A 14038-nucleotide genomic window follows, 5' to 3' on the forward strand; every position below is an offset into this window, starting at 1 on the left:
TGAGAAGATTGATGAAAGGTAAATAAAAGTAGGGAACAGGGAAAGAAGAAAGGGAAGGGGGAGGTAGGCATCCTTCCCACACATTTCTTGCTGGTCCTCACTTGTTGAACTGTAAGTGTCATCATAACAGATAAATGAGTAAGCAGACAAGTGATCTTTTTCAAGTATGCCAAAGCTCTATCAAAGCCTGTGGATCTCCAGAGAAGACATCGATTCTACTTGGGGCTACCTTAGAAGAGTGTTCAGAGGCTGCAGGTAGTGTGGAATGCTGTAGCGAGGCTGCTGGTCAGCGCCCCCTTGACTGTCCCATCGACCAAAGAAGCTTGTGTGGGGGGTGGCACAAGAGAGGGACTTTTCAGCAATAACTCCATGATTATGGAACATCCCCTCACTTTCAATATTAATGCTGTTGTCATGCTGGTATCAAAGAATGCATAACAGAAAAATGATATGTCTAATTAGACTAGCTTTGACAATTTTAGGGTATTCATGTTACACCAAGTTTTTCATCAAGCTATATATGTGTGAGACTTTCTGATTTCTGGTTGGTTTAGTAGTCCAGTCCTAATTTCTCTTATTCTTTTTTCATCAACAACAAATAAAAGTATTGACAAGATAAGTGAGGGCCTGGAAGATTCATATTCATCCTACTTTTATTGTAACATGTTAATGTTACATTAATATACATATAAATATATATAAAACTAAAGATGGTAAATAAGCAGCATGTAAATTATTCAATACAGCAGCTCAATAACTCAGTGACATTGGATCCCAAGTTTTGTGGCATTTTGACGGGAACCAAATGCTTGCCCTAAATCACATGGCTTCAGTTCTGCTGCTTTCTTCTTGATCTGGTTGGTAGTGGCAATCCAAAACTGGCATTGAATGTAGTCCAAGGGAGATAGGAATGGGCAACACATAGCACAGCAACAGATACAGCTAGGTCTCTTCTTGTTCCAGGGCAAGTTGTAGTAGTTCCCTATAATAGATTTCAGGGGCAAGTACATTTTACCCCAAATCTGATTAAGATATGATGCTGCTTTTCAGTATGTTGTACCAAAGGTACAATTGGAGAGTGAATCAGAGCTTTATTGACTGGGGCATAGGTCACAGGTGCAATTATCCAAACAGGGATGCACAGAGAAGAACAAGTCCTACCATACAATCCCAGACAGAGTCACACCCTTCTAAGCCCATTTAGCTCAATGACCTTAAAGGCATGTAACTGCTGAGGACTGCATGACAAGTTTTCATGGTAATTAATCTCCTGGGTGATGATTCTTATTTTTGCTATGATTTTGTACTGAATTACTGTACTTTTGCTGGCCACCAGAAGTGGGAAAGTGGGATGTAAATATAATAAAAATGTAAAACATTTGGTATCTAGTAGATAAACAGCCAAATTCTTCCCTGTTGCACTCTGTATTCTCCAGGGAAGCTCCTGCTTTCCTTCCCAGCTAATACAAGATGTATCAGATCTCTTATTGAAAATACAAGGACTCTTGTAGTCTTCCTCCCCAACCCCTCCAGTTCCTAATAGGAATTACAGTTGCAGTGCTTATTCCCAGCTAAATTTTTGTATGCTTTTCTCTCACATTTGTTGTCCTAGGCAGAGTCTGCACTTACTTTCTTTATTCCATTGTCAATCCTGTTGAATTCAGATTGCTTTGAACTCGATTCTTCCTATCCCCCCCCTCCCCATTGAAACAGGAAAGTCTTCTGCACGTGGTTAGGGAGGCTCAGAAGGGGGGAGGAAGCCAAGCCTCATTCTTTCTTTTCTTGAAGGGGGGGGGGAGGAGCCAAGCAGGGAGCCTCTTTCTTTTATTGGAGGGGATAGGGAGAGGATCGAAAAAGGCAAAGGAGGGAGGAAAAATCCAAGACCGACAGAAATTGAGAGAAATTAGGGGCTTCTCCTTTAAGGCAAGCGTGTCACATGACCAGGTGTAGCCTATCAGAGGTTCTCTACCACGGAGCTTTCTTTCCCAAATGGATATTGAGGATTTTCAGCACTCTGAGATATTGCACAATAAAGGTAGGGTCACTCCAGAACAATCCTTCTTGCTGCAGAAGGAAATTTTAAATTGCTCCAAATCCAAACGGAAATCGCATTCTGTGTAGAGGGCAGGGACTGAATCGATCTGGGGTTGGAATAAAAGCTCCGTGCTTCCTTCTTTAGGAAGTTTGTGTTTGTTCAACAGGAGTGGGCCTCACTTTTTGACAGCTTTTCCTAAGCAGTGTATTGCCATGGGTTCATAGCAACTTTTTGGAGCCAAAAATAGAGCCCCTTGGAGACTTATTAACCCTGGCAAAAAAAAAAAAGAGGTACTTCTTAGGAAGGATTATGGTCTTGCCAAGTTTAAATTCTTTTAATTTTTGTCATGTGATTAGAATGGCTTGTTTTAAAGGTTTTTCCCCCCTCCTGGTAAGTAAAACCAGTGGAAATTTTTTTCTCACAAAACTTTCCAAAACATTGTTTTTACATAGAAGCCATCCTTGGGAAAGTATATTATTTAATGTTGCAAGTTTTAGAACAGGGTTATAATGGGATCTCTTTAACAAGGCAATTGTTCTAGGAGACTGCTGGATTATTATTGTTTATAGAGCTGAAATGCCAGTGAAATGCCAGAAATAGAATTTGTCATCTGAAAGTATCATTTTTAATAAACACATACTTTCAATTCCCAATATATGTCTGATAAGATTTCAAACCCAATTAACTTCTCTGCTTCTGAAACAGAGAATGACATTGCTGTTGTAGCTGCCCTGGGGCCTCTCTGCCTTTTCCTCTTATAGAAAGCAGCTGTAGTTTTACTTTGCACTTTAAATGACATCCAGATCAGGTCTTTTGTATGGTGACTGTTTCCCTCACCTTGGCTATTTACAGCCTCCCCATTTCATCTCTTTTGCTGGAAGGGCCATGCCTTAGTGGTAGAACATCTGCTTTGCGTGCAGGAGGTTCCATGTTCAACCCCCGCACCTCCAGTTAAAAGTACTGGGCAGAAGCTGATGTGAAAGACCTTTGTCTGCCTGAGACCCTGAAGAACTATTGCCAGTCTGAGTGGACAAGACTGACCCTGATGGCCTGATGGTATGATTCAGTATAAGACATCTTCCTGTGTTCCTGTGGGCATCCCAGAATGATCTCAACTGGTTCCAAATATGACACCAATCTTCTTCTTTTTGTTTAGATTGACCAGAGCCCCTTCACTCCTGTGTCATGTATTTTGCAGAATATTTATTCTGCTCTATCTTCAAGTTCCCTTCTTATTCTCAAGTTCCCTTCTTATTCTCATTTCATTTTAAAATTTAATTTTAATACCATTACTTATTCTATATTTCTATATTTCTACAATGCTGTTGGTTCAAATGTTATAATACTTATACTGGATAGTAAACCTCATTTAGCCCTGACCTGGATAGCCAAGGTTAGCCTGATCTTGTCAGATTGGCCCCAGCTTGTATTAGGATGAAGGACCTGCAAGGAATACCAGGGTTATGGCACAGAAAGAGGTAATGGCAAAATACATATTTCATTGAAAACCCTACAGGACTGCCTTTAGTCAGTTGTGACCTGACAGCACTTTCTGCTGCTACCACCACCACATTAGGACTTCTTTCAGACTGGATCCCAACCATTTTTTCTACTGGTACAAGAGGGAGAAAGGTCCCTTTGGTTACCCCAAAAAGTAATGCTGGGGATCATGGGTGCTTCATGAGCAAAAAGCACGTTAAGAGTGGAATGAGACTGAGTAGAAAAATTGGCAGGCTTTATGTTTATTTGTGTCACGCATACCCAGACAGTCTCAGAAACCAAAGGGAAGACTATGAGCTTGTGTGTTCATTCTTACTTCTCCTTTATGGTGAAAACCAACTGTGAAGAGTGGCTGAGTGCTCTCTGTAAACACTGAACTTGCTTTGTGCATTTGAATGAGTCAGGAAGTCTTCACTGTGGTGCGGTTTTTAGTTGGCACACAAAGCAACGAAACGTCTGAGCTGCAATTAGGCTAAAGTTCAGGGAAGTTTTTAAAAATTGCAGGTGTTTCCTACCTTCCCAAGAAGGTAGGGTCATTTCAATATGAGGTTGTGACCAATGAATCAGCTCCCATGATCCCCAGCATGTAACTCCCTTTCTAATGAAAGTCTGAGTTGTACAGTTACCATGGAGTCTATTTTCCATCTTTTAGGCCCTTCAGACTTTAGTTACATGAAAGGTCCAGGTCAGTTGACCTCTCCTCACACTGGACTCAGCCAGGCCACTGCCAAGTGGATCACATGAATCTTCGGATCTAGTGAATTTCACTTTTAGCAGCAAGGACAAAGACATTGATAGGGAGTGTCTAGCACGGGTAAATGCTGGTATCTTATCATGTACTTAATAAGCAAGCTCAATCGTTCCAAAACTGGGTTGGCATGCAGGATTGTCCAGTAGTTGCCCACCATAATCACACCAAATGTGTATGTATCTATAGAAACAAGGCTAATTGTTGCACAGGGAGCTACTTTGGCTTTTTTGAAGTACTGTTTAAAGGCAACAGAAAATTATATACCCATTTTGACCTGGATTGAGGAGGGGGGAGAGACTGAATTAGTATGTTCCCAGGTGGACAATTCTATCTACAATTCTGGAAAAGATACTATTTTCCTACGACATCAGACTTCCATACCATCTTCATAGAATGTGCTGTGAGAGTAAAATTGCAAAATATGGTGTGATGTCGGTTGGCACTTTAGGATCCTTAGGACAGGCAGATAACTCCAGCTTATTCACACATAGCTGCAATAAGTCCTTAATAGTCTCTTTCCTGTCACTGTCTGTCTCTTTTGAGTTAACTGCCAGATGGCTGGCTGGCAATTCAAGTTTAGGCAAGTGAATAATCTACCTGGCACCAGTTGCACTGTGGCCCCAAAGGGACTCCGTTTAGTGAACTCTTCCTTTTGTGTGTAAAATGCTGTTAATGGCTTGTTTAGCGACATGTATTTCAACAACATGGCTTTTCAGTTTTTTGTCAGGAGGCACAAAGTACTTGCATATGCAGAGATATTGGCACCCCCGCTAATTCTGTCTCTAGCTCTTTCACTTTCAGCTGTGTTATTTCCATGTAAGGGTAATAGATGAAGTGAGCTTTCAGGTTTTTAATGTACTTCTCTGGTACATCTTTTTAAACTACTGTGTGAGTGGAATGGAGGAAAATGTGAGGTTAAATCTGTATCATGATAGTAACTGAAGGAAACCTAAGCAATGTCATCCCTTTGTGAATGGAACTGGAGGATTGGAACTTGATCTTGATAAGCAATCAATGATGGGACAGAATTAAAAACAGTATATAACTGATTGCAAAAACAACCAAGAGCAAAAAATCCAGATACTGTCAGTCACAGTATCACACACCAATACGTTAACAAAATGTGAGCCAGTTTGGTGTAGTGGTTAGGAGTGCAGACTTCTAATCTGGCGAGCTGGGTTCGAATGTGCACTCCCCCACATGCAGCCAGCTGGGTGACCTTGGGCTTGCCACAGCACTGATAAAACTGTTCTGACCAAGCAGTGATATCAGGGCTCTCTCAGCCTCAACCACCTCACAGGATGTCTGTTGTGGGGAGAGGAAGGGGAAGGTGACTGTAAACCACTTTGAGATTCCTTCAGGTAGAGAAGAGTGGCATAAAAGAATCAACTCTTCTTCTTCTCTTCTTAAACTGCCCTGAGTTGGCAATGCTGGGAGGGGCAGTTATAGATATCTAATTATAAAATGAATAAAATTATTTCCTTGGTTTCATTATCACTGAGATAGTGGCCAGCCCAATATTGTGTTCAGTCTGTCAGACTAGGATTTGGAAGACTCAGGTTCAAATCTCCCCTGCTTTGCTAGCTTGTTGTGTGACCTTGGACCAGTCATTCTTTCTCAGCATTATCTACCTCACAGGATGGTTGCTCTGAGAATACAATGGAGACAAGTGTCGTAAGCTTTGTTGGCTCCCCATGGGAGAGAAAATCATGGTATAAAAATCAAATCTGTAACTGCTCTGTGGAAGCGGTATAAATAAAACAGAAAGGGCTGTGGGGGTGGGTGCTATCCAGGATGGGGGGGGATGATTGGCTCCTGGCCCCAGAACTGACCAGTGGGGAGGCGCAAAGCACCCCCTCCCAACGTAGGCCACCTTCGCCCCATAGCCACCATTACTGTGCTGGCCGCCAAGAGGCAAGGTAGACCCCGAGTTGGGTGGGTGGGGGGGAGGCCTTGGCCCAGCCCAAGGGGCAGGCCCGCCACATCGCAGACACAGCAGGACTGCCCCTTTGGCCGGGCTGAGCCGTATACCCCGTATTCTTCCCCTGCTGCCCCCTCACTACTCGCCCCCCCAACCCACCCAGCGGTCCCTTCCCCCCTCCTTCCCTGTCCCCTTTCATTGCACCTTCATTCCTTCCTTCCTACCTAGCTTCCTGCCTTCCCGCCTTCCTTCCTGCTTTCCTCCATCTCTCTCTCCCTGCCTCTTTCTCTACCTTGCTCTCTTTCTGTCTTTCTGCCTTTCTTTCTTTGTTTTTTCCTTTCTTCCTCCCTTCTGTCCATCCATCCATCCACCCATCCCTTTATCTCCTTTCTCGCTCCCATCCATTTCTCTTCTGCCTTTCTTTCTTCCATCCTTTTCCCCATCACTTACTCTCCTTTCTCCCCTTCTCTCTCTCTCCCCCGCTCTCTAGGTCTGCCTGCCCGCCTTTTGTCCCTCCCTCCCAGGGGGGCCCTGCCAGGGGGGGGCCTCCTGCACCCACCCACTGCCCGCTAGCGCCCGCTGTATTTTTTATGCAGCAGGCTTAATTTCTAGTATATATATAAATCCAAGTGGTAATGTAGACAAGTTCAGTTAGAGTTGAATGATCTTCTACCCTCCCTCCCTGGCACACACGATGTCAAAGAAAAGTGTTTTAAGCCTTGGCCCTTCCTAATTTACTATATTTCTGAGAGGGTGTTTTTGCATATTGAAGTGCATTCAACGTGCAGCCTGAAATGATACAGCCCAGTGAGAGATTTACATTTTCTGAGAATTAGATCATAGAATAACAGTGAGGTATGGGACATCTGGATGTTCAGCTCCCATGTGTCAAGGCCTGATCCTCCACAGAGTAATTCTCATCCATGTTCCACTAAAGTCCCATCATAGAAATATAGTTTGCCATATACAGGGAGTAGGTCTGGTTTGTATTACGGGTGCCTGCCCGATTTAAGAAATGGGTTTGGTTCCATTCTTTTTATTTTATCATTGGGAGGATTTTCCTATTACTTCAGCACAGGCTTTTCTACAGCCAAAGATTAGGTCAACTCACTAGACTGTTCAAATGCAAAGAAATGTGATCAGTGTAACAGGCAGAAATAAGCTGTGCCATTTCCAGTAAGATTTGGTTCCTGAGGTGATAATAGAAGCAAATTAACCCATGATTGAATTAATAGGAAGTCACTCTATCCTAGTGCCGAAGGTTATGAGTCCCTGCACAGAATTTTGATTCTCAGTGACCCAGACACTTTATCCCTTGAGGGGTGTTCTCCTTGTACAAAGAAGCCTTTACCAATTTGTGCAGTCAAGATTTATAGTGGCCTTTTTTGTCCTTTCTCTCTCTCTTGTTGCTGTTTTCATTTGCAAAGGAAAATTGCTTATATTTCAGCACAGGTGCAAATTGTTGTATGAAGCCCACCCAATCTTACAGTACAATCATTTTTCAATCCATATATAAGAACATTCTGAGTACTCTTCTGCTGTACAGTATAAGGCCTAGAACACATATGAGATTTTTTTAAAAAATATTTTTTAAAACTTTCTGACCAATTCCACACGGATGTGTAAAATGCGTTCTGTCTCCTGCTTGTGAACACGTGATAGTAAACCACATTTCCTGATGGGAGACCCCTCCCACGTTATCCCACTGTCTCATCATGGCTTTTTGCCTCCCAACAAGGCAGCAGTGGAGAAGCAGGAAGTGTGGACAAACCAAAGTCCCCCCCCCCCCAACTCCTTAGGTTGCCAATCAGTGAAAGCCACTAATCCCTTCCCAGTGGTTGTTTTGAGTAGCTATGCAGACTGTGCCATTTTTTAAAAAAGATTCAATCATGAAATGGAGAGGGGAGGGGGGGTGAGAATGGGCAAAATGCTACCGAGACTGTTGCAAGTTTCTCCCTCCAGACAGGCTGGCTCCTGTTTGAGCCCTGATTTGCAGCGCAACAAGAAAGGGAAAGCGGGATTTTGCGATTTCCCTTATGGTGGGGCAAACTGGACAAAAAATCACACCACCCACTGGAGAGCTCTGGGCTGCTGCTGATGTCATGTGAAAGCAGCACTAGCACCCACGAGCCATGAGAGGCTATCCAGGGGCAAATTCCTCATGCAGAATCGGTCTCGGTTTAGTTATTTTTAAAACAATAAAAGTAGTGGCAGCTAGACACTCACAGGTATGTGGAATACATACCTGCTCAGGGGCTCCTTGATCCCCCACCCCTTCTCCCCCCCAGACACAGACACACAAATTCCTTCCCTCCCATTCCCCCCTGCCCTTGCCCTCCTGACCTCTTACTTGCCTGATCTCCTCCCTGGTTCCTCTTGCACAGGAGTAGTCAAACTGCAGCCCTCCAGATGTCCATGGACTACAATTCCCATGAGCCCCTGCCAGCATTTGCTGGCAGGGGCTCATGGGAATTGTAGTCCATGGACATCTGGAGGGGTTGCAGTTTGACTACCCCTGCTCTTGCAGGTCAATATTGTATACTGACATTTCCATATTATATCTTTGTGGTTGATTTACTGGAAACCAGGCAGTGAAGTTAGATTTCTCCCCAAATCTAAATTTAACTTAATCTGATATACACAATGCATTGAATGTGCTAGAGGTGATCACAGCTGCATTCTGAAAAACATCCCAAAGTTCCTTTTCAGGACCCGGTGGTTTGCAAAACACCTCTGGCCACATTCCTGTCGAAATCTAGCTTTCTGTTGCAGTGGCAGTGTTCTGTATCCTATTATAATTAATCCCTCCATAGCATAAACAGTATCCTCCATACAAACAAGGCACTTAATGGCCTGTGGGTGGACCACATGGATTGTGTGGATAAAGCACAGCTGTGTTTATCTATGAAACGAGATTTTAGGGGAGATTTCATCAAGCCTTTGAACAATTATATAATACAGGTTAATTTTCAAACCAATTACTAATAACCTGAAATGAAGTAAGCTTTAAGAGTAAATATAAAAGTCTAAATTCTCCACTTCTGTTTTTAATCCTTCCTCTAAACTTATTTCTTTTGGCTTCTGTTTCTAATCTACAAGCTGGTGCCATCTGTTTACTTTCTCACACCTAATTGCATTAAAACTAAAATAAAGTACAATTCAAAATGATAAAAACCACAGGTGCCACAAGATAAATTTGGGGTTGTTTTTAAATAAATAATGGTAACTGGATTTGGGAGACTGAGGTTCAAATCACACAGTCTTGTAGGATGACTGTAAACAGAAGTAGCAAACCATTTGTTGAACCCTAGTATCCTTGTAGGCTGGGCAAGATAAAAATGTAATAAATAAAACACTTTTTTCCTTAGGCTTCAAGGCAGAGGGTTTTACTTCCTCTGCTTATCCTGCATTTTCTCCAAGAAATTCAGGGTTGGGGTTGCAATGTCCCAGGTGGAGCCAGGAGATCTCTCCACATTACAGAGATCAGTTCCCCTGGAGAAAATGACTGCTTTGGAGGGTGGACCTTAAGATGTTATACCCTGCTAAGTTCCCTGCCCTGCATAATTCGTGCTCAACCAGACCCCAGCATCAGCATCATAGATCAAATCCAACAGTGCTAAAACTCAGAACTAAGTAAGCAGAATGCTTTTCACTGATGTTTAGAACTGTAATGCTGCTGCATCACTGGAAGAAAGGATACCTAAATTGCCCCTCTGCCACTGGCCCACATCTTGTCCCCTACTAATTTTCAGTGGCCTCATTTTCTTCCTGCCCATTCTTCAGGCACACAGTTGCTATGCTGTTCTTAAAATGCTCTCCCAAGCTGTGAAAATGGCATTTTGGTGAATTTCCCCAGGGGTAGCAGGTATTTCAGCTTTGGTTGCAAAAGTCTTACCTATCCCACCTTGTCATGTCTACCATATCTTCTCTCAGCTACCTGCCTGTCCCAGACAAATTCCAGCAATGGAAGTCTTGTGGAATAGGCTGCCTGAGATCAGGAAGCCTCCTGCTGGCCTGGCTTTCTGCAAACTGTGAATGACTGAATTATTCAAGAGGACTTTTCTACACAGGCAACAGGGTACTGCACAAAATGATTCACAAAGCATCTTGGGCAAATTAGGGACTGTACAGTGTAGTAATTTGGATCCTACTGTTTCTCTCCATGGCTAGCCAGGTAATTCCAGGAAGCCAACAGCAGGGTATGTCGCCCTTTCCCCACAACTAATATTCAGTGATCTACTTGCTCTGAACCTGGTGATTTGATTTAACGAACAGCCACTGATTGATGTGGACAGTCCTGCTAAGCGTGTCTAGTCAGGTTGATTCAGTGGCGATTATAAAACCACACTCCTTGAATGTCTCCAGCCCCCTTTTAAAGCAATCTAAACCAGCACACAGCACTGCCTTTTTGTAGCAGTGAGTTACATAAATCAAAGCGTTGGCTGAGGAAGTTCTGCCTAGGTAGAATGGGAGAAGCCAAGGAGGAGAGGAAGAGACGGGGGGAAAGAAGAAGAAACCAGATCTGGAAAGTGTCCCACTGAAGCAAATCCCTCTGGCACCTACAAACAACCCCCCCCCCCATTTGACAGTCTCCAAGGCAACTGGTTGGGTTGAGGCCCGGCAGCCAGATTGCCCGGAGAGTAGCCCCGCAGCCCCCCTTTCCCCCCACCTCCGCAGGCGGCTTCTGACCGGGGGGGGGGGGGCGGCGGCGGCGGTGGCACAGAGACACCCAGTGGCGTGAGCCTTTGCCCAGCACAGCCGCCGGCGGGGGAGCCGCCGAGAGAGGCGAGGCGAGGCGAGGCGAGGGCGGCTCCGGCTGGCTTTCGTGGCAGAGGGCGGGCAGAGCGTGTGCGAGCAGCTCCCAATCGCCGGAGACTTGGGGGCGGAGGGGCGGGCGCCGTGGCGAGCGGAGCCTCCCGACTGAAGCGGCGGCGAGGGCCGCCTTTGGGGCATGGCATGACGCACGCCGCGCTGGAGCAGAAATGCGGAAGAATTAGAAGCCTGCGAAGTGTCGACGGGGCTGGCTTTAAAGAGCGGAGCAGCGGCGGCCGCGGAGCACTTCGGTGCGGGCAGTGGGTAAGGGCGGCATCTTCACTCCCCTCCCCTCCCCTCCCACCCCTGGGTCTCCTCTCCTGCTTCCAGTTCCGCTCTCTCTCCCCGGCCATCAGGAAGAGAAGGACGAGCAAATACTCCGCTTCGAAATAATTGCTATTTGCGCTCCCCCCCCCCCCCCCAGCCGCCGTAACGTGGCCGGGTGCTCTGCCGCCTGCCTGGGGCTAGATGAGGTCGGCTGTGTCACAATCAGGCGCGTGTAAGGCGGCACGGAGGAGGCTCTGCAGCTAGCCGGGAAACATGCGAGGCCTCCGGGGCTCTCGGCCTCGCCCGCCGGCCCTGGCCCCGCGTCGCGGCGCTGCTGCTGCTGCTGCTGCTCAGCTGTGTCCGGCAGCCGGGCGCCTCCGCTGGCGGGTCGAGGCCGCGCGGCGACGGTGCGCCTGGTAGCGGCGGGGCTCCGTCCCACCTGGCGCGGCAGAGGCCCGGCCAAGCCTCGCCGAACGGGCCTGGGCGACTGGAGGGCGCCAGGGGACAGTGGGCGGCCGCCGAGCGGGGCTGGAGGCTGCCTGGGCATGCCCTGCGCGCTCCGGGGCTCCTTTCCCAGGGCAGGAAACGAGTATGTCCAGTGACCGGCTGAACAGCACAACCCTGAAGGATGCTCAGTTGAAAGACCTAGTCTTGGAAAGAGGTATTCCAGCCCCCTCCATCTGTCCCAGCCTGCTTTCTTGCCTGTTCTTTCTCTTTATCACTTCCTTTTCTTTCGTTTAATTCTCTCTCTGTCTCTGAAATATATATTGTGTTTAGTGCGGTCCTCTTTGGTGAGAGAGTAAGGTGTAGGCAGGCTGAGGTGCATGCTCAAGGTCTGTTAACACAGAGGAGTTTTGGTGGTGACTTTAGTGACCGTGTCATACTTATGCTCAGGACAGTGGAAGAACTATAAAATGATGGATTTCTCTTCCAGCCTGTTCAGTGCCTGAGGATATTATGTCTGTGTTATTAAAGCTGAGGACAGAGCTGGGGGTTGAGATTTATTCCAGACTGAGCAGGGCTAAAAGGTGTGGTTGACATGAATACCAGGAATAATCTTTTCCTGCATGGTTCTGATAATGGACATATACAGTTCTATGTTATAATGGGTGGAGATGGTTTCTCACATGATATTCTAGTAATCAAATATTTTGGTGCTTTTAATTTTGTGCATGTGTGTTCGAAAGACTATTAGACTTTTAAAAAGAAATGTTACCTTTCAGCCATAATCGATACATGCACTTTTGTGCCTTCCTTAGTACTCTGACCTTATTCTGGAGTGTGCCATTGTATGGATTGTAGATTTTTTGAAAGTGTCCATTTTAGGGATGGTCTCAAAAAAGGACATTGCTGTTATTCTAAGCATTTATGTGATTCTGTAAGTCTAGGCCTGTGTGTAAAAATCCTTTTCCCATAACCTAATGGAAATGTCTCCAATGCTGGGTTTTTGGAAGGTAATTTCTCACCAGTTGTAGAGGCAAGTGGCAGAAGAGTGTGTATGTTGGGAGAAAGAATGAAAAAAGATACTGTGACTGAACTTGTGACTCTGAGTCCAGCCAGTATTTTTTAACCCTTTCCTTCCAGGCTTTTTAATACTTTGCAAACAGAAAATAAAAACTATTATTTGGTGTGAAAGTTGGAGGGGCCTTGATTAAACTTAGAAGGGGGTGTTTTGGGCAGATGGAGAAGCAACATGACATTCAGGCTACCATAGCAGTCTAGGAAAGTCTAAATCAATATTGCTTATTTTACTCATTGGTCTTTTGCAACTACTGCTTAACTAATAAAATAATAAAATACTTTCAGGCCAAATATATAATGTGTTATTGATGCTTGAAATAATTGCCATTATGGGATCCTGTAGTTCAAAAACTGTAAATCCATTCCTTTTAAAACTCCAAACATATGGTCTTCAGGGAAATCAGAATCGTAGGGCACAGATACAAACAGTTTACTTTGAACCCTGTTGTCACCACTTGGTGGACTAGAGGAAATACTAATGTATTGGATTTGAGTCTGGTGTTCAATGTGAGCCGAAAGTGTGTGTGGCTGCATTAGAGCATTTGTACCGGGCTGCAGAGGGTCATAGCAAAGACTGCTTGCTACAAAAGCAAAAGGAAAAACATGTAATATAGATGGATTGCAAGCAGACTCTTTAATCTCCCAGTCTGCAAATAATCTCTGTGATCTGCAGTAAAATTATATGATCATTGGGTGCAATATTATCCATTCAGTGAAGTAGATGCATATTGCAACACGCGTCTCTCCTGAAAGTATTTTATTCCGCCACTAACCAATTAGGCACTGTCAGTTCTGAGTTTTAAAAAGTATTATTTGATTTGCAAACTAATTGGAAATAGAATAATATGCATGTTTATTTTACTTCATTATGTTTAAATTCTGCACCCCAACATAAGTAAAGTTTTAAGAAAATGACTCAGAGCATTTTGATCAGTTTCACTTACCTATGTTTTAAAAAAAAACAGCTGAATGTATTGCAGTCATATTTTTTGTTTGTTTCCTCCTTCTGCAATGCTGAAGATATCCTTGTGCCAGCTATTCCGTTTGCATACTCTTTGTGAAACATTTTTGTTAATTGAAAAGTTAGCAGTTATGAACATGTTCTACATTTGGCTGTTTGTCATTGCTCAAACTCAGGGTATTCAGTAAGAATTGCAAGAGGCACATTTTGCTCAAAAAATGCCAAACAGTGGGAGCCACTGAAAACTTGAATGGTTGCCACACATATTTC

At 44.7% G+C, this 14038-nt stretch overlaps 1 protein-coding gene across 4 annotated transcripts in view; it reads left to right on the forward strand.

The window, feature by feature from the left end:
- Positions 1 to 14038, forward strand: part of LDLRAD4 (low density lipoprotein receptor class A domain containing 4) — a 322573-nt gene that overhangs the window by 279529 nt on the left and 29006 nt on the right. The window contains exon 1 of one of the 4 annotated variants that reach the window (XM_077352831.1): positions 10919 to 11283. The exons of 2 other annotated variants lie outside the window; for them this stretch is intronic. Coding sequence is in view for 1 of the 2 variants with exons in the window: in XM_077352830.1 (XP_077208945.1) it covers positions 11878 to 11947 (70 nt within the window). In the remaining variant the exon portion in view is untranslated. Of the gene's footprint in view, positions 1 to 10918; positions 11284 to 11343; positions 11948 to 14038 lie in introns of those variants that run through there. One more of the 4 variants, XM_077352830.1, reaches the window with a different exon arrangement.

Source organism: Paroedura picta, chromosome 9 (genome assembly GCF_049243985.1).
Source record: "Paroedura picta isolate Pp20150507F chromosome 9, Ppicta_v3.0, whole genome shotgun sequence".
In the NCBI taxonomy this organism is placed as follows: domain Eukaryota; kingdom Metazoa; phylum Chordata; class Lepidosauria; order Squamata; family Gekkonidae; genus Paroedura; species Paroedura picta.